General features: G+C 44.0%; 1 protein-coding gene across 4 annotated transcripts in view; it reads left to right on the forward strand.

Annotated features, from left to right (window-relative positions):
- The window catches only part of AFF2 (ALF transcription elongation factor 2), a 482,808-nt gene that overhangs the window by 372,436 nt on the left and 90,424 nt on the right, over positions 1 to 19,948 (forward strand). For all 4 annotated transcript variants that reach the window (XM_082376043.1, XM_082376045.1, XM_082376044.1 and 1 more), the window contains one exon: positions 7,997 to 8,093. In XM_082376043.1, coding sequence (XP_082232169.1) covers positions 7,997 to 8,093 — 97 coding nt within the window. The remainder of the gene's footprint in view (positions 1 to 7,996; positions 8,094 to 19,948) is intronic.

Raw genomic sequence — 19,948 nt, forward strand, 5'->3', positions numbered from 1 at the left:
ACTCAGCCCTGTTCACTAGTGCCGACATGTAGTATATTCCAGCCAGACCAAGCACCCCACTCTTCCCCAAACCTCAGGTCTCTTGGTACCTCTGCTTGTTCTCCTTAGGCTGCTCGTTCCTTCTTCCTTCCCTGGCAGTTCATTCTGCCTTGGAGGCATTGCTCGAAGGTAGCCTTCACCAGGCTCTCTGGGTAGACTTCAACATTCCTTCTTTGAGTCCCTTCTTACATGCCTCTGACACTGAACGTACAACATTACATTGTTATTGTTTGTTTATCAAGTCTTTGTCCTTCTTAAAGTGCAAGTTTATTAGGGGAAGGGACCATGTCATCCTCATAGTTGCCACCCCAGGGCCAAGCACAGTCATGGCAAGTAACTGAGTGTTTACCAACCATCTTACGTACATAATCTCATCTAATCCTCATACCAACCTTCTGAAATAGGTACTATTATTGTTTCCATTGTACAGATTAGGAAACTGAAGCTATGGTAGGTAACTTGCCCCAGTCCATACTCAGTATGTTTTAGAGCTGGGGCTTAAATTCAGCACAGCCCAACTCCAAAAACTGTGCAACATTGTCTCACCCACAAATACCAGGCCCAGTAAATGGTCTTGAATGAATCCCTATCGCTCCGCATGGATGACTTTCCAGATCGCCTAATATGACTCAAAGGAAATTCATTCAAGATGCCGCGTACGGTCCTACTGAAGAGTTGCACCATCTACTATCAAGATGCATCCTTGGGATAGTTTTTAAAACAAAAGATTCTCTTTTCCCCTTTGGAATTGTCCCAGCAGCTGTTTTCAGGTCCAGGTTGGTTCACTGGTTTATAATCTTCTACAGGGAAATCCACTCTTAGATGTTTTTACACACACCCCTAAAAGATGATACAGTAGTGTCTTGGTGTGTGTAACATTCTTGAAAGCCATCTGAATTCTCTTAGGCAGTTTGTCATTTGCATGATAACTTGAGTTCCCACATTCAGAGAAAATTACATAACCCAGAGAAATATACCAAGAAAATGAAAATCAAATTCAAAATAATGCCCATGGAGCAGAAAATTGGTATTGTGCTGAATTTATGTGATCAATTCTAAGGAAGTCCAAGGATGAAGAGGTGGCAGTTTGATACAAGTCAATAGTCATATACATCAAGGCTCACACTATTAGCTTTGGCTTATGTATGCGATATAGATATAAATCCATATATACCACATGTGCAGCTAGAAACAGGATGTTTACTCTTTTATTTCCTACTGTTGCCTTGTCTGTACTCAGGACTCGAGCCAAACAGACTGTTCGGCATTCCCTGAATCTCTGAGATAGATATTCTTTTTATTCCTATTGCACAGAAGAATAAACTGAGGCTCAGAGAGGTTAAGTAACTCACGTTCTCTAACTAAACCCTGTGCAATATCCATGGAGCCATAATTACCTCCAACAAATAAGACTTGACCAGATGATTGTTTTCACACTATGTTCATCTAATCCCTGGGGTACCCCAGAGGTCGCCCAGCCTGGCTGTGGGCAAAACACCATGGCTTTAATTTTTAAGCATGGGTTTCTTATAAGATTTCACCTGGCAGGGGAGGATTCGTGTGTGTAGGAAAGTTTGAAAACCATTGGTTTACAGCAGGGGTCAGCAAACTTTTTTACGTAAAGGCTCAGATAGTAAATATTTCAGGCTTTTGGGGCCCTGTGTTCTCTGTTACAGCTACTGAACTCGGCCATTGCGGCACAAGAGCACAGGCGATATGTACCTGAATGGGTGTGGTATGTTCCAATTTGACTTTGTTAACGGATAAGGGAATTTGAATGCCATATAATTTTCATATCTCATGAAATACTCTTCTTTTGATTTTTTCTCAACCATTTAAAAATGTGAAAACCAATCTTAACTCACAGGCAGTACAAGAACAGAGGGAAGGCCTCAGTCTGCCAAAACCTGGACGAGATGGTCCCTAAGGGAACTCTCAGTTCTCTTGTTCAGGAACCACAGTAAGCATATGAGATGCCCATTTTCTGAAACCCTGAGAACGCCACCAGCTACAGCAGATACTCCTTCTCTGGTCTGTACGCCCATGGCAGGGTGCATGATCTAGCTTGGACCCAGGCTGTGGGCCCACTGGGTGATACCAGGCTAGAGGTCCCACCTGATAGATCTTGGAGATTTATCTCCATAGAATACCGTCTGGATCTTCAAGCTACTTGTCACTGCCTCAGCCCTCAGACTCGGAATTTCCAGGATCCCCAGTGGGGTGGTCATGGAATCTGACTTTTAAGTTAAAACCTTGAGAAAATTAAATGCACTTTCTACCGAGAAAAGAGCCTGAGCACCTTTACCTCAGGGAAACAGAATGAATACTTTGAAAAATATCACAGCCTCTTCCTCATCACCTGCCTTACTACCCACAGATGATTCAGTGCTGCAGAGACTACAAAGCACTAGGTAGGGAAATACAGAATTCCGTGAGTAATTCTAATCAGGTCATGTTTCATTCCTCCCAGCCTACTTTATGAAGGGGAAGTGTCCTTTAAGGAGTCAATAGGACTAAGATAACTCTTCTAGAAAAGGGGCCACGGTAAGAGGCTGCCTGACAACAAGGCTCAGGTCTCCAGGCACCCCCCAGGCTCTCTGGGATGCCCAGCCCACCTCAGCTGTGTTATTCATTTGGAGCCAAAAGCAACAACCGAACACTTGATTGCTGTCAGCTCTGAATACTTACGAGGACAATGGTAATTTAAGCTAGTCCTCTGAAAGCCCCAGAATAGTTGGGACAAAAGCTCTGGTTCTCAATTTTGGAGAGCCTGGAACCTGACTGGGACAGCCCCTCCCCTGCACGATGGAAATAGCAGCACCACCTCTACCTCCCATCCCCATTCCACGTCCAGTCTCCCGGTGTGGCTTATAGAGAACAGGGCTCAGGCTACGAGATGGAAGCTACAGGACAGCACAGCGCAGCTCCTAACCGGCAGAACTCAAAACGATGAAAGCTACTGAACGGTAGAAACGAATGCCTAAGAGCATCAGACAGAGGCCGTGGCCGTACTCTGGGGATGCTGTAGGGATCTGCACCTGGTGACAGGTGAGACGAGTAGCCCTCTAGGCACTTCCAACCGGAAGAGCCGTAGTCCAGCTCGCATCAGCCACCAACATGGCAGCTCCTTCCACTGACACCTGGAAGCTGGAATCCAGCCCATAATAAGTAATGCACCTGATGGGCTGTCTGCCCAGAGGGGCACCATTTTTGTAATTCACAGAAAGGCACTGTGTTGGCTTGCAAGCCCGGAGAACCGCTCAGGGTTCGGAAGGTTGCTTCTGAGCAAGGATTCCGTATCAACTAACAGCCTACGAAGCCCAGTGTTACATACAAAGGTTAAAGTCACGTGCGTCTTGGAACAGCCTCCTGAGGGTGGCAGGCCCAAAGACAGTGCCCGAGGTGAGCACAGCGTCCAGTGGGGGCCCTCCCTGGCCCCTTTCTCTGAACCTGCAGGTCGCTCCGCAGCTATAAGGAGCAGGACGTCAGCGCCACTCTTTTTTTTTTTTTTTTTTTTAAACTCTTGCTTGAAACTGGGTGTTTCCTCTTGCAACTGGCCTCCAGATATCCAGGGGATCTTAGGCACTCTGGGAGGATCTCAGGAAACCCCAAACAGCCATGATGTGTTTAGAACATTCTAGAGAATAAATCCAAGCCCAGAAACTTTGCAGACTCCTTAAGGATCTCTGAACCTCTCCTCACCTGGTCAGGGGCTTCCAATGATGCCTGCTAGCTGGTACCTCTGCCAGTTTTTGGGTCACCACCAGAGCTTTTTAAAAAAATTGTTCCAAACTCTACAGCACCATTGCTCAGATAATAATAACAACAATAGCAATAATAACCAAGATGAAAGCGATAGCTACCTGTATTGACTCCTAGGCAATTTGTATAAACTTTCTTTTTCTAATCCTTCCAAAAATTCTCCAAAGTAGGTATTATTGTTACTGATTTTAACGTGTGAGAAAATTGAGATTCAAAGAGTTTTATTAACTAGTTCAAGAGAGCACACCCATTAGAAAATCCAGTATTTGAACTCAGGTCTGTCTGGCTCTCAAGCCCTTGCTCTGAGGCTCATGCTGCCACAACTAAAGTCTTCATTTCCATAGAACCTTCCGGAATAATGTTTGTAGCTCTCTATTTTTTCCTCTTCAAAATCACCCGAGCTTTCCACTCTGTGGAGTAGCAAGGTTTCTGGAGAGCAGATGTTACAGTTATAAGTAATATGGGGCCTGTCACACTGTAGTGTCCTAGGATGTCCCAGTGCCAAGAGCCCCCTGAGGCCACCAGGATCAGCTCGAGGCCCAGAGCATTAGGAACAGAGAAGACCCTGAACATGGCTCTCCCTTCTCCTCCAAGCCCTCCCCAGTCTTCTTCTTGTTCATTCCATCTCATCTGCCCCAACTTTCAGTATTTGAGCTTTGCTAGGATCAGGACTTTGTTTTGTTGACACAGTTTTATGGACTATTTTACTTCTTAATACTCAAGAAATGATAAGTCATAGTAAAAATAAAAACAGAGTTTTCACACAAAGGCAGATCTCGTGAACCACTGGATCCTGAACAAACATCTGAAGTCACTAAGGAGGGCTGCTTTGTTCTGTTTTCATCTAATTGAAAAGCGGAAGAACAGTTGTTGTTGTTGTTGACGACCACACGCGTAGGCAGACATTCACGTCAGCATGGGCTGTTCACATTTGGGGCTGTCCAGTGTGTGCTGTATCTATGGAATTATAACCTCATGAAAAGAGATTACCATTTTTCTGCTGAGACCACCTCAACTGCAATGGGCATGAATGGTGCTGCTATAATAATTAAATCCCAAATCTTTCATAATCCTCCACTTTCCCTAGAGTAATGTTCAGCATTAGCTATGGATGGAAACGCAAACAAGTCCATGTAGATTCAATAATAAAGCTTAATAGGTCAGGGAAGGGGTGGAATGAAACGAGTGCTTAACACCTCCAGAGAGAACGCATTAGTTTGCCTTCCCAGTGACTTCCTTGACTTGTGTTTGCCAGGACTTGAATCTATGCATCAGATTGTCCTTTATTAACAACCAGATCCATACCAAGCTTCTTGCACGGGAGATGTTTAATGTCAATCACTGTACAGATTGGCTGCCTATTTCCAGAACTGTACATTGGAGGGTCTTTCATTTCCATATTAAGATCATACAGAGTTGATTGGAGAGTCATGTAAGTGCTGAGTTCCGGTCTCCGCGCTCTGGTTCTAACTGAAGGAGGGTAGCCTGAAGACCCTGAGGCCATTTGTGGATCCAGCTTTGAGACACTGACACGTTTCCCGAGTCACCACGGCTTACCTTCAGGTTGCTTGGCAAACTAAAATGAGAGGAACAAATTCTCACTAAGAGTTGGCTTGTGATTACTTGCTAACAGTATTAATGCTGTACATTATTTCTGACTGTGGTGATGTTTCCAAACTAATAAATGATACCCTGCATTATTTTGCGTTTTCATAAAGCATTTCACATGCATTAATTCATGTTATGCTCACCACCACCACTGTGTGAAAAAGTTTAATTATTATCCCATTTAACAGATGGGGGACACAGATGAGGCACAGAGACACCAAATGACTTACCCAAGATATCAGAGTTTATGATTAGCCCGCAGTTGAACCCAAACATCTTGATCCCATGTCAATGTGTTTTGTTTTGTTTTGTGGGGTTTTTGTTGTTGCTGTTGATTTTATTTCATATTCTGTCCTTTGTAAGTTACATCCTCTAGGAATACATTATATACTCTCAAGTTCTGGCTGGAGATGGTCTGGGTTCCATGTTTGCTGTCATGATTTCCGAGCTGTGTGACCATGAACAAGTTCCCTAACCTCCCTAGGCCTCAGTGTTTCCATCTGGAAAATGGGACTAATCATTATTATTATTATGGGAACTTCCTTCATAAGGTCCAAATCACAAATTACATGCAGCTGGTCAAATACTTAGCACCTTCCCTGACACAGAAATGGATCCTCTAAAGGGTAAGAATCATTTATCATTTATTTTGCTGAACACTTAGGTGTAAATTAACACTGTATTCACAGACACACATACACACGCACACACACAGAAAATGAAGCCCAGCATAGGTTGTTTTTAAATGTTTGAGTTCTAAGCTTGTGAGAATGATACTGTCTCCATGTAGCACAATGTGCTGTAAAGAATTATTTGTTCAGAGTTATAAGCCTGCAACTGCAAAAGCAATGCCAAGATACATTTTGTCTCCTCTAAGATCTTCCAAACATCCATTAGTCTCTTGAAGGGCAGTCATAAATCCTACAGATTTCGTTTATCTGAAACCAGCTCTAACAACTGTCCTTCCCACCAATCATCCTTTATATCCGTCTTTGGGTTTCAGACCTCAGTGAGCACATCCTGGTCTTACGTGGCTGAGCATGCAAGTGGAGGAGCTGGGCTTTCTTTGAAGAGTTTCCGGAACCCACTCTGACCTGAATCTCTTTCTAACATTTGGACATAACCTCTGACATAACACGCTCCCCTATTTATCAAATTAGAAGCTACCTTTCGCTTTCCAGCTTCCCTTCTGGAAATAACACATAGGTGGGAATCAGGAGGTGGGAGTTTTAGGACGGGCTCTAGCACTAACTAGCTGTGTGACCTTGAGCAAAGCACTTGGCCTCTCGGAACCTTTCTTTGCCTTGTCTGCAAAATGAGGCTGGTGGACTGTATCATTTCTGGGAAGACGCTGTGCGGAAGGCAGAGTTAGATAAGTTACCGCGCCTGTGCACGTGGGAACTGGGGGCTGGGGGCGGTACTCTGAGGACAGCCGGTGCTGAGATCAGCCGGAGCTGGAATCAGCCGGAGCTGGGGTGGGGAGAGGGAAGAGGGATTCTTTCTGAGGTGGGGATTCTTTCTCAAAAGCTTTTGTGGCGGAGGTAGGATCTGACTGAGCCGTGGAGGAAAACATAGGACTTCCGGAGTTGAAGAAGGGACTTCTAGCCTGAGAGGTGAGCCTGACGCTGAGTCTGGAAGCAAGAAAGAGCAAAGCGTGCTCAGAAACTAGTAATCAGTCCAGAGAGGCTGGGGATGAGGTCTTAAACCTGCATTTAAGAAAAGAAAATATTAACACCAGTTGGTCTTTGGAAGGAGTGTAACTGGAATTTTAAGGTAATAAGTCACTCTTCCTGCTGTAGCTCAGATTTGGAGCTGGAGAGCGGGTGGCACTGGAATTAATATCCCTATAGAAACAGAAGGCTCTGTGTGCTCGATAAACAATTTTGAAAGTGCTAGTTCATCACCCGAATTCAGACCACTGGTATTTTTCAGGTACCTTGCCTTAGGAGAGAAAGATTTCTTATCCACATCATGGGCTTACGTCTCTGGGATCAAATTTTACGGGAAGAGATGGGTCATGTATCAAAAGGTTAACGACTAGCCGTTTCTCGCCCAGCTATTTTGTGGCCACCGAGCTGCCACTGTGCAGAGGGCACGGAAAGCCAGTGGAGGTTCACTGGGCCTTTTGCCTCTGCCATCCGGAGAGCCCCAGCAGACTTTGACAACAGCCTCTAGAGCTAGGGGCTGCCGTCATGCCCCTATTCTTTCATGGGAGACTTGGAGCATCTTTTCCTGTAGAGATCCACTGGCACGTTCCACCTCCACAGTGATTGGTCTGTACATTTATTACACTTTCAGTAGTAAAAATATATAGACTCCAGTCATCTCTGGAGATGCTGAAATAGTGCTTTTTGTTCCCCCCTTGATTTAGGGGAAGGTAGAGAGGCAGGATGTGTGCAGAGTCTGACAGAAATATAAGAGCTCAAATATCTAATTAGCTGAAAGAATCTTGGTTCCCTCTGCACCTTTGACAGAATTGCAGCTGTCAGATTGGAGCTCCAATATTTTATCCTCGTCGCAAGATGTATCTGAGGATGATTTAGAAGAGACGCTTTTTAACGTCAATGCCGCTCGGCTTTTCTTGTAGGATGCTTGAAGACGACCTGAAGCTGAGCAGTGATGAAGATGACCTTGAGCCCGTGAAGACCTTGGCCACTCAGTGCACTGCCACTGAGCTCTACCAGGTAGGAAGAGTTTAGGGCTCGGTTTGGGACCCACGGGGAGGGAGCTAGAGGAACTGGAATGGTTCTGCCATCCAGAAGCCTCTACCCGCGTTATCTCTGAACTTTGCTCTGGAACAGGTCGCATCAGCTCACGCTTTCACGTTTTTCCCTCTCTTGGACTAAGTATGGTCTTGAGTGCGGTGTAACTTTCCTGTAGTGACTCCACCACGAGGCCTAGCGCCCACACTCATTCATTCATTCCTTAGGGTATAACCGTGAGTGCTCCGTTCGCCTTTCCCAGGGGCGCCACTTCAGAACACAGCTGACAGTCAGTGCCCAGCAGCTTGCAGCTCACATGAACCTTCAGGCAAAAGGCATTTGGCAAAAACTTGCCACTGCCCTGTTTTCTTCCGTTCTGCATCACAAGTATTTACAGTACTTAACCACCAAATTAGATGGCAAGAATGTGTGTTTTCAGCATTTCCAGTGAGCCTGCACCTCTTGATTTGAAAAGGCCAGGTACCATGTATGAATCATGAGAATGGCAGTGCGGTGTGTGATATGAGTGATGCTGATGTGTCTCCTCTGGGACAGAAAACCGTCTCGCGTGTGGGGTCCTCCTGGGTGTGCTGAGAGCCTCAAAGAAGGAACACAGAAGGATCGCCTTTTTTTTAAAGCCAGTACCTGACCATGTTCTTTCTACCACGAAATCTAAGTTATGAAACTGAAACCAGGGTGTTTCAAGGAATGCTCACGCACTAGTGTTTCAAGATAGCTAACAAATACAGAATTCCATATTCACTAAATATTTTCTGAGGAGCCTGCAAAGAAAAAAGCTTAGGGAAAACTCTTCAAGGCTCATCTACTCCATTTTCATCTACAGTTGTTGACCGCACGAGAACTCCTACCATTCCGCGTAATTTTAAAATTGAGTACTTCTTCAATGTTATGTAGCCAAAACTTCCCTCTCCCTTACTTTCTCCGCTTTATTCTGCTTGCATTTTGGATAATATGTAAAAATTGTATCTTTGCAACTTTGGTGCTTTATCAAGAACAAACACAGTCGTCTCCCAGGGGGCTTGTGGTACGTTTACTGAATGCAAGCAATCCCTTTCCTGCTTGGGTCATGGACTCCAGAGCAAGTGTAAAATGCACGCTTAAATTCCCGTGTCTGCCATTCCTGCTTTCTGCATTTAATATGTCAGTGACAAGAACATTATAGTGGTAAATAACCCCTCCCCCCCAGTCCTAGGTCATTGATTTTGACAGATGCAAGATGACTTTTTAATGAAAATGCTTCAAGCAAGTCATCAACAGTAAGTGAAGGTAGAGTTTGCATGTTGACGTCTTCTCTATGTGATTACACAAGTGCAGTCTCCTTTTTTTGGCTTCTCGAGTTGTTATTTTCTGTATTTACCTGAAGAAGTGGCATCAGGTCAGTTGGCCTGAATCATCTGGGGTTTTAGGACGTATGCGGTGACCGCGTCGATGCCGAGGCCCTCAGGTAATCCCGGTTGGTGAGTGGGAAGCTGCCCTTAGCCTGCCACGCCTTCCCCACAGAGCTTCTCATTTGAAGGCGAGGTTGAACTGGGATACCTGAGGTAAGGCAAAATGACAGCTTACTCCCCGTAGCTGGGTCCAGGAAGCAAGAAGCGGGAGCAAGGTTATAAGCATTCGCAAATGAGCGCTCGAGTTCGAGGACTGGTTACAAAGCCCGAAGGCTAAAGGCCAGGAGAGGATGCTTATGCAGTAGCACAAGCCACAGTGGCAGCAAGTGCCATCATTTTCCTTTTCTTGTCGTTGTGGTAAAATCCACATAACATAAAATTCACCATTTTAAAGTCTACAATTCAGTGGCATTTAGTCCATTCACAAGGTTATGGATCCAACACCAGTTCCAGAATATTTTCATCACCCCAAAAGGAAATCGTACATTAAGCAGTTACTCCCCAGTTCCCCTCCTCCCAGCCCTTGACAACCACTAATCTACTTTGTGTCTCTGTGGATTTGCCTATTTCGTGTGAATGAAACATACGATATTGTGACCTTTTGTGTCTGGCTTCTTTCACTTAGCATCATGTTTTTTAGGTGCATCCATGTTGTAGCCTGGATCAGTACTCCATTCCTTTTTTATGGCTAAATACTATTCTGTCATATGGATATATACTGCCTTTTGTTCATCCATTCATCAATTGATGGACATTTGGGTCCACCTTTTGGCTTTGCAAATAGAGTTCCTATGAGCCTTTGTGTATACAGTATATATTTTTGTTGAACACCTGTTTTCAGTTCTTTTGAATTGAATCTTTTAATTCTTTTCAGTCCTTCCAATTCTTCCCCCAGAAGTGGAATTGTTGAGTCCTATGGTAATTTATGTTTAACTTATTGAGGAACCACCAAAATCTTTTTCTTTTCAGGTGAGATAGCATGGTGCCACATAGGTCATATGGTACTATTCTCTCATCTTGTAATTGGGACCATCATATCTCCGGCCACATCTATTTGTGGCAGGATGATTGGAGGGAAAAGCATCCGAACAAATGCATTGGTACAATAAATGATGTGTCCAAGGGACCAGACCACGCCATTGGTTTGAGCCGTCGTTATACTTAGAAACGTTCTCAGAACCTGATAGCTACATTCAGGCACATGTGGTTCAATAGAAAAGCCATTAGCTTTCTGGAGACATCCTCAGATCATCTCATCCATAATCATTGCACCCAAATTGCCCAGATTTGGTGAGTACACACCAGTCTTTTCCCCAAAGCTCTTAAGACCTAATGCTATGGTTTACAACATAAAGAATCCCAAGAGAATGCATTGCAAATGCACGTATGAAAATGAAACACGGGGTCGAGATGTGTCAGTTTCTAATTTGACGTTTCAGTCCCAGATCTCTCATAATCAGAACACTCTCCCCTCTCCCTGCCCCACCACGAGCGCCCCCAACTGCAGTATTGGCCATGCTGAGCGGGTCCTGTGCACAGACAACAATAGAACAATTAGGATGTGTTTAAATGCTAAGTATTATCCCTGCAAACGGGAAAACACAGCAGGAAGCCTGAAGGGGAGAAGCGTCATATACAAATTAAAGATGCCAAATGGTCGGCCATAGAGACTCGGGGATGTAAAAAATATTTTTAGCAAGATATTTTACCTTCTGGTGACTCTTTTTTTTTTTTAAAGGGATTTTCAATTTTACTCATTTTTTTTTAAATTAATTAATTTATTTTTGGCTGTGTTAGGTCTTCGTTTCTGTGCTAGGGCTTTCTCTAGTTGCGGCAAGCGGGGGCCACTCTTCATCGCAGTGCGCGGGCCTCTCACTATCGCGGCCTCTCTTGTTGCGGAGCACAGGCTCCAGACGCGCAGGCTCAGTAGTTGTGGCTCACGGGCCCAGCTGCTCCGCGGCATGTGGGATCTTCCCAGACCAGGGCTCGAACCCGCGTCCCCTGCATTGGCAGGCAGACTCTCAACCACTGCGCCACCAGGGAAGCCCCTTCTGGTGACTCTTTAACGTCAGAGATGCACAGTCACATATGCACATAGTTTCAGTGGAAAAGCCATGGTGATTGTACCCTGAAAATATTTGTTAAAAGTTTGCGTGCTCTCTCCGCATTCCCCATTGCATTTTGCTCCCTCGGTTGGGACTATTTGGGAAGCAGCTGTGTCCATGTGGCTTGGACATCAGTAGTGTGGCAGTACTGGCGCCATGGAGGAGAGTAAGCGAGAGAGCATAGGTGTGTAGTTGAATGGCTTTGAATCCTGGCTCTGTCACTTGCTGGTTGATCTTGGGCTAAAGACCTAAGTATCTGTAAAACGGAGGTAACGGAGGTAGCAATAGCACCTACTTCATTGGGTCATAGTGAGGATTCAGTGATTAAATGAATGAATACAGGCCAAATCATTTGCCTCTATGGTTAGCACATAGTAAGTACTCACTACTTTACATCATCACCATCATCATTACTACTACTAGTAACAATCTAAAATGCCTCATATTTGAGAGACTAGATCCATTACTTTCCTTTTTCTTATGAGGAATGGGATGTTAAAGAGAGCTGCTGAAATAACTACCTGGTAAACAGCCAGTATGTGGGAAACTTGAATGAAAAGATTCCGTCTTGTCCTAACATGTATTAGCTCTGTGCACCTAGCCATGAGGAACTGTAACAATATATGTAAGTATAATTGAATCACTTTGCTGTACACCTGAAACTAATGCAAACTGTAAGTTAACTATACTTCAGATTTTAAAAATGGTTTAAAAAGAGCATGGTTTTTGGACTAGAAAAGCCTGGGCTTCAATCCCAGCTCTGTCACGTAATAGCTGCATGACATCGGGCAAGTCACCTAACATCTCAAAGTCTCAGATCTCTCACCAGTACACTAGAATAAACCACTGTCACCTAACTCACTGGAGTATTGTGAGGACGAGATGAAGACTGTGTATAAGAAAATGCTTTGAAAGCCACAAACGCTATGCAGATCGGAGGTTGTTCTTCCTTATGGCCCTTTTAAACCTTAACTGGAAGCCACCTCTTTGGGGTCCATTGGTAAATAGATCTTGCCCTTCATTTTGGCCTTGGTGCCCAGAGGGATCTGCTAGGAGCTGGGTTGAATGTCCTAACTGCACCCAAAAGACATCCACTGGGTATGAATGAAGTTTCCTCCCCTCTGAGCTCTGACAAGTTTTAACCTCGACATCCCAGGAAGAAAGGCCAGGTTGCCAATGACACTGCACCAAGTCCTCCAGGAAAATTATGTGTCTCTGAAAAAGAGTTTTTCTTCAAAGAACTGACACGGGTGGAGAGTTGAGTCATACCTTCGGATCGCAGTTCTTATTTCTCTTTCTGAGTTCTCACTGTGCCCTGGAGAAAGGCTATAAGGGTCTGCTGTGACACTCTACTCACCTTGGTGTTCTCTCAGGAACTTCCCCTGAATGGAAAATAAATAATTACTTAAAGTTGACATCGGACATTGGAATGTTCCAGAACAGTGTTTGAATTGGATGCAGTGTTTTGAACTTAGTCTGCATGAACATGCGAGTTGCAGTATGTTCTGTTTCGTTTTTGAAGTCAGCTATCAATAACAGGGTTGGATGTACAGCAAAGTGATTCAGTTATACACACACACACACACACACACACACACACACACATACATGTATTCTTTTTTGTAAATCAACTATATTTCAATAAAAATTTAAAACAATAACATGGTTGGGATATGGGGGGCTCCATGATGTCCATTAGCCAGCTGACTGCATTTTCCTTCTCAGCTGCCACTCTTGGCATCATAAATATAAAACCCAACCCTGGCCTTCTCCATACAACAGTTATTGAATTGCCATTTTCAAGCCGGTCATGCACGACAGGCAGTGATCCTGTGATGAGTCTCCTGGGGTTTGGCTTGAGCGCAGCACGATCCAGTAGGACGGGCTTCCTGCATGTGCATCGGTGCGGGGTTCTCTGCACACCCTCGCCCCTCATACCACTGAACCTGCAGTTTTCCTTTTGGTCCATTTTTCTTCTTATGTTTCTCGGGATTAAAAGAACTCCTGAAAATGAGGGGTTAAACCTGGAATCAATTTTCATTTACAACTGAGAAGCAGTTATTGATGCTGTGTTTGCAGTTCAGTGAAAGATCTAAAGATATAGACCTGGTGCTTCTCTTTCAATATGAGTAGCCTAATCAGTCACAAATGTTTTTTTAACAAAGAAATTGTATTGACAGCTTTATTAAAATTGCCATCTTTGAAGTTTTAACCTATCCACAATTTGACCTATTCCAAAGGCTTCTAGAATGTGTGGTGGCCCAACTCCAGAGCCCCCTCCAGTACATATTCATAGAGCCAGGTAAACATCTTCTTGATGTTTCCTTGCATGTTATCCTGGTGTTTGATTTACGCAGCTTGAAGCATGTAATGTCTGTTGTACTCTGGCAGCAGGATGGTCTGTGATGCCTGGGTTTTGAAGCTGGGTTAGATCCGGGCACGGCTCTCCCATGCCCTAATCATCTCGGACTGGCATTAGCAGCATCAGACTTTAGCATTATAAAGGCCATAAAAGAAATAGGTATTGTTGGAAACGACCTTTAGGGAATTCTAATATTAATACCATCTTATGATTAATGTGAATGAAACTGAAACCTTAGGTGACTTCATTTAGCCCAGTTAGAAATTCCGAAAACAGGCGCTATGGCTGGAAATGTTCAATTAGTGACCAGGCTCAGCTAAAGGACTCTATAGATAAAGCTTGGAGTGGTGTGTTGGTGCTTTAAAAACAGAGCTGAACAATTTCAATTTGCTTTGAGCACAAAGACATTCTAATGAGTTGTGTCTGGACACATTATCGTAAGTAGCTCCGATGTACCCAATTTTATTTAACCCAATCTTCTTTCTTTTTCTGCCAAGGGATTGCCCTTAGAAATGCGGTACTTAATTCAAAGCATGTTACTGGGGACGTGTGGACTTTTCAACTAGATGCTAGTAGCAGAGCTGCACCTCAAGCCTGTGAACATTTACAGAAAAATATTGTCTTCAAGCTCTTTTCCTCCACTTCATAATTTTACTTTTTGTCTGAAGATCACTAATTACCTCACACACAAAACAGCTTGCTTTTAATCCAGGTTCTTGATTTGGGTTTTATACTTGATTCATTTTTGTTTATTTGTTTTTGTTCTTACTGTGGGCCCAGCTCACTGGCTAGGTTGTTGTCTGATAATTGCATGTGAAATGAATTACATGGTAGCAGAAACTCTGAACATTCTGGCAGCTTTGGGATGTGTTCCTTGTACCTGGGATGCATCCTGAACTTTCCAAACCTAGTGGCTAAGTGAAATTCAAGCCCACTTTTCTGTTTAAAGTTTGCTAATGAAAAGGGCTGCTCTCAGCTGGCCCCTGATGCGCTACAGTGAATTCATTCGCTGTGACAACAGATGCTCTTCCCTGCTGTAATGCTTCCTATTTTGTAGCCACAGTTCTTCTCTCATCACGCTGAACAAGTTGTTACCTCCCCAAGGTTTCTCTACATTTCCATTTACTTTGTTATCAGCAGAAAGGCTGGGGAAGGCCTCCTCCATAATGATATCAATATAGCACCCACAGCAAGAGAGGTCAGCCCGTCAGGGCTATAGAAACAGCAGATGGATTAGGATGAAACCGGCTGCAAAATAACTTTGATAGAGTCTTTTAATGTAAACAGTTTATCTGTCATTGCCTTTTATTGAAATCTCCCACAAAATGATGGCGTTTGGGCTGTGAAGGCTGCAGAAGGTAGCAGAATAAAATCTGTATGGATATTTTAATTTATTCATTAAAGACAGGAAAGTAAATAGGATAACATATAAGGTTAATAGAATAACATTGGCCTTCATATTCCCAAGATTGTGTTTTCCATTTGGCTGTATTAGCATAGAGACTAGATTAATAAGAAATTGCTTAGGGCTTGTATGATGTGATTTTTAATATGCTCCAGGCAAGTCTATGACTGTTTAGAAACCTGCTTGCTGAATTTTTTCATTGTAATTAGGTCTTCTTTTAGTGCCAAATATTTTGACTCGTAATCTCCGTAGATTGCCTTTTTATTGTAATCTTCATAAAATGCTTTGAGCACACAGAGATTCAGAGGAGCACAGCGTTTTCCCACGTGTCATGTCCGTCACTGCTGGTGACCGGCTACTGACTAACATCCACTACCACTTACGAAGTGTCCATCTATGAGCATTTCCATCGCAAACCCAATGGCTGTTTTGCTTAGCATAACGCTTTCTCACCATGACCTCAAATCACACATTGGCGAGGATGTGCTGCTTGCCCCAAGGTCCAAGTGGAAACAAAAATGTGTACAGTCTGTTCTTTCAGGAGCGATAACTCTCCAGTAGGGCAGGGATGACCACAGCCTTTTGTCTACAGAGAGCACACGGCACATATCTGGCGCTGTACAGAGGGTGGTAGGGGGACTAGCAGCCGAATCATTAAGTCAATTGGAATCAAAGTGCTGGAAAGAACAGGTATCACCATGTTACCCTTGTCACTACCTCTGGGCTGCAGGAAATGGCTGGACAGCATCGTTCCTCTCGCCACTCTCATCCCCACTCTTTCTTTGGTCCAAGCTTGCTCTTTTCCTTAAGCCCCTTCATTGCCCCAGTTTGGGTCCCAAATCCATGGCTGCAGCCTGGAGGTTCTGTCTTAGTCATCAGCTAACAAGCCCCGGGCATTGTACCACGTGTACCTAAGTTTATTGGAGGTGTCCACGTTTTGAGTTCAGTCAGGGTTCTAGCATCTATTAGAGCGGTACGAATGTCTCCAGTAATAAAACTCTTTGCCAAACTGAAAATGGAAGATTTTGAAATTTAGATGCTGGCTTGGAAAAATGTTCTGGGGCTTTGGTTTAGGGCCTAGGCATGCTTTATTCTGTTCCCCCGATATCTGCCATCTGCTGGAAAATCTATCAGGCAGGCTGCAAACCCCCAAGGATCTTGTCACGAATGGAAAGCAGAATCTGTCTTCTTCTTAAGCAGATGTATTTATTTAGTTCTATTTATTTAGCAAGAGCAAAGAGCAGAAGCATTGAAAGCACACAGAACAGGTATCCAAATTTGAGATTAGCTAGCAATCCAAGGGTAAAGATTCAAAATGCAAGTGGGTGGGCAGATCAAAGCAGCAGACCTTTCCAAAATACATGGCAATGGCATAACCCATGTATCATGAAGTATCTCATAGGAGTCTTTGGAACATTAGATATAAACAGTTATAAACTTGCTAATAGATCTTATTTCTTGCTAATAGAGGTTGACTCCACAATGGAGGTTCCATATTTATCCCTGAATCGTATATGTATATATATATTGTGTGTGTGTGTGTGTGTGTGTGTGTGTATGTATATATATATATATATATATATATATGCTGAAATACTTGTGCGTGTATTAAAACATAGACTACCAGACCTTAAAATGACCACGGAGAGTCTTTACTCCAGCTGCCTAATTTTGCCAACAAGGGCACTGAGGCACAGAGAAATCAGTTGTATTGTGAAATAACAGAGAATATACACATTGGTCTCTGCCCCTGGTTCCCAGCACAGAGCTCCTAAATCCCTCGTAATTTCCTAAGTAATAAGAGGACTAGGAACATCTTTTGTTCTAGTATTTGGTCTTTGACCCTGGTTCCTGACCCAGGGTCCTAAATCCCCTGGAATTTCCTGGGTGACAGGAGTGTCTTTTGTTCTAATGAGGTGACTCTGGGTGGGCTCCTGGATGTGGGCCGGTTGGTCACCAGAAAGACCAAGCCATGATTGGAAGCTTGGCATTTCCAACCCCACCCTCCCATTCTTTACAGAGAATGTATGGGGTTCGTGGAGCTTCCAGGGGGGCTATTGGAACCTCTGATGTATAAGCCGATTGATCACAAGCATAGGTGACAACTTGGGCTTGAGACTGGCATCTGAAGTGGACGGAGGCAGCCCTGTGGGACTGAGCCCTTAACCAGTGGGATGTGACGCTGTCTCCAGGTAGACAGTGTCAGAATTGAGTTAAATGGTAGGAAACCTAGCTGGCGTTGCAGAAATTTGCTTGGTGTGGGAAAACCCCACACACATCTGGTGTCAGAGTGTTGTGAGCGTAGTCGTAGTGTGAGAATAAAGGAGAAACGAGGGTGGAAGGATTACTGGGTTTTCTAATACAGATTGATGATAAAAATGGATGTAGCATCCTTGGCCAGAGTATAATATGCTCTAAAGGGACAGAAAGCCTGAATACACTAGTATGCTAGTACTGAAGGTACATCATCAGTATTCAGTCCCATGTAGGTTTTGGAATACTTATATTATTGGGTACCTACTATGCACTAAGAATACTCTTCCCATTTTCCTGGTTACACATAGCAGAGAGAGCGCCTCTATTAGGTCTTTATCATCTCCCAGCAAAGGACACGTGTCATTTTGTGAGGGGTGCCTCCCTAGTATCAGGGGCAAGAGGGCTCGGATTGGCTGGGGGAAAGAAAATTGAATTTTCAAATCCACAAACCCCAGGGGAACAGAATAACTGAGTGCCACTTACCTTGGCCCTTCTAATGGGCAGAATAAATAAGCCAATGCTGAGATGCTCTGCCTCGTGTCTCCATATTTACTCCACTTAGAGAATGATTAGTGTCGACAGATGACTCTTAGGGGCGAAACGTGCTTCTTCACCAAAGACAGTTCATTTTCATTAAGTTACAATATATCAAAACCTTAGTTATAGACAGAATCACCAGTTGACAAATGAATCTTGCTAAAGGATTTTGTATCCAGCAAAAGAGTCAGCCTAGAGGGAGCAAGCCTTAATGGAATGCAGGCACTTCTGAATCCTGTTATCACATCATCTTTGGGCCAGACACTCAAAAAACTCCTACTGGTTGCCTTGTCAGCGAAATACACATGCAGGGGCAAGTAGGACCCGCTATGAGGCCTGTATTCAACTGGCCTTGGCAGGGTCTTCAGCGGCAGGTTGGGTGAAGTTGATCAGGAATTCGATGAGCCTTGGGGAGCTATGAAGGGTTCATGATCAAAGGGAGCGTAAAATGGGGTAACACTAGGGAGACCAGCGGCCCAAAGAAGAGGCAGTGGCTGTAGTCCCAGTGAGAAGTAGTAAGTCTCCAGCAAGACCATAGCTGCAGGAGGAGTGAGGAGGGCACAGCCTTCTGCCAGAAAGCAGGATGGAAATGTACCCTGTCTGGACCGCTCCGTACTCCCTCCTCGCTGGGGCGGGGCGTGAATTCGAGCCTCGTGGGCAGTTGCAGGATGGATCCAGATGCACACGGTCCTGGAGCCCAGCTTTTCCTCCAGAGGCCTCTTCTCTTCTCTTCACAGAGCTGGGGACCCGCCGGAGCAGTGCTCAGGCTTCTCAGACTGCACAATCAGCCCCGATTCTTTTACCCAAAGTGACTACCAGGTGCCGGACACCTGGAACAAGTTCCCTCCAATCTCTGCCTGTCAAAATTTTAATCCTGCCCCCATGGTGTCTAGCACAGGCCTACATCACGTATGCATCGAAAACAATGAATTAAATTAAAATCGGAGAAGCCCAATACTCTAAAGCTAGGGAAGGTGTTCAAGGTTCAGATACAGGGTGTTTCCATGTTCCCTCCTGGGCACTCATCCAGAGGGTTAAATATAGTGGGGAGTGTCTTCCTAGAGATTGTCATCCCTGGCTGTAAAGTCAGAAATTCAGGCGGGCATCCAGGTGTTGCAAAATGCTGAGTGACATTTTCTCCTGTTAAGCTGCAGTCCTGGGTGTGCGTGTGTGCTGCCAGCTGATACCCCAGCCCATAGGATATAAGATAAGCCTCTTGATGTTTTACTCGTTCCAGTGAAATCTATTTAAATGCTGTAATTAAGCAATTCATTTTTATATTTGTGCAAGTGCTCTCAGGATATGTCTCTTTAATTGATTTAACCAATTCTGTAGGTATTGATTTTTTACCATCTGAATACCCTAATGATGAGTTCATTTGTTAATAGAGGAGTTTCTCTTCTGAACTTAGCAATCAATGCAGTTTACCAGTACATGCCACTAAATGAAGGTATGGCTGTGTCTTGCAGAGTTGCCCCATGAAAAATTAAAGGTAAAACATAGAAATACAAAACCAGTGCAATCGATTGCACTTCTGTCTTCTTTCCATAATGCGTAGTATCCAGTTATTTGAAACTATCTGAATGATTGACTTTTCACTTTTTATCAAGAAATGTATTGTATAGATGCAGTTTGGGGGTATCTGCTAGTAGAATGCCAGAGAAAAACATATAAACAGGAAATGTAAAAGACATGCAAAACAATGGTAATAGAATCGCATTTTATGCTTGACTGACAGTATGCTTATTGATTACGGAGGAAAG

The sequence above is a fragment of the Balaenoptera borealis genome, assembly GCF_965194805.1.
Source record: "Balaenoptera borealis genome assembly, chromosome: X".
NCBI lineage: Eukaryota > Metazoa > Chordata > Mammalia > Artiodactyla > Balaenopteridae > Balaenoptera > Balaenoptera borealis.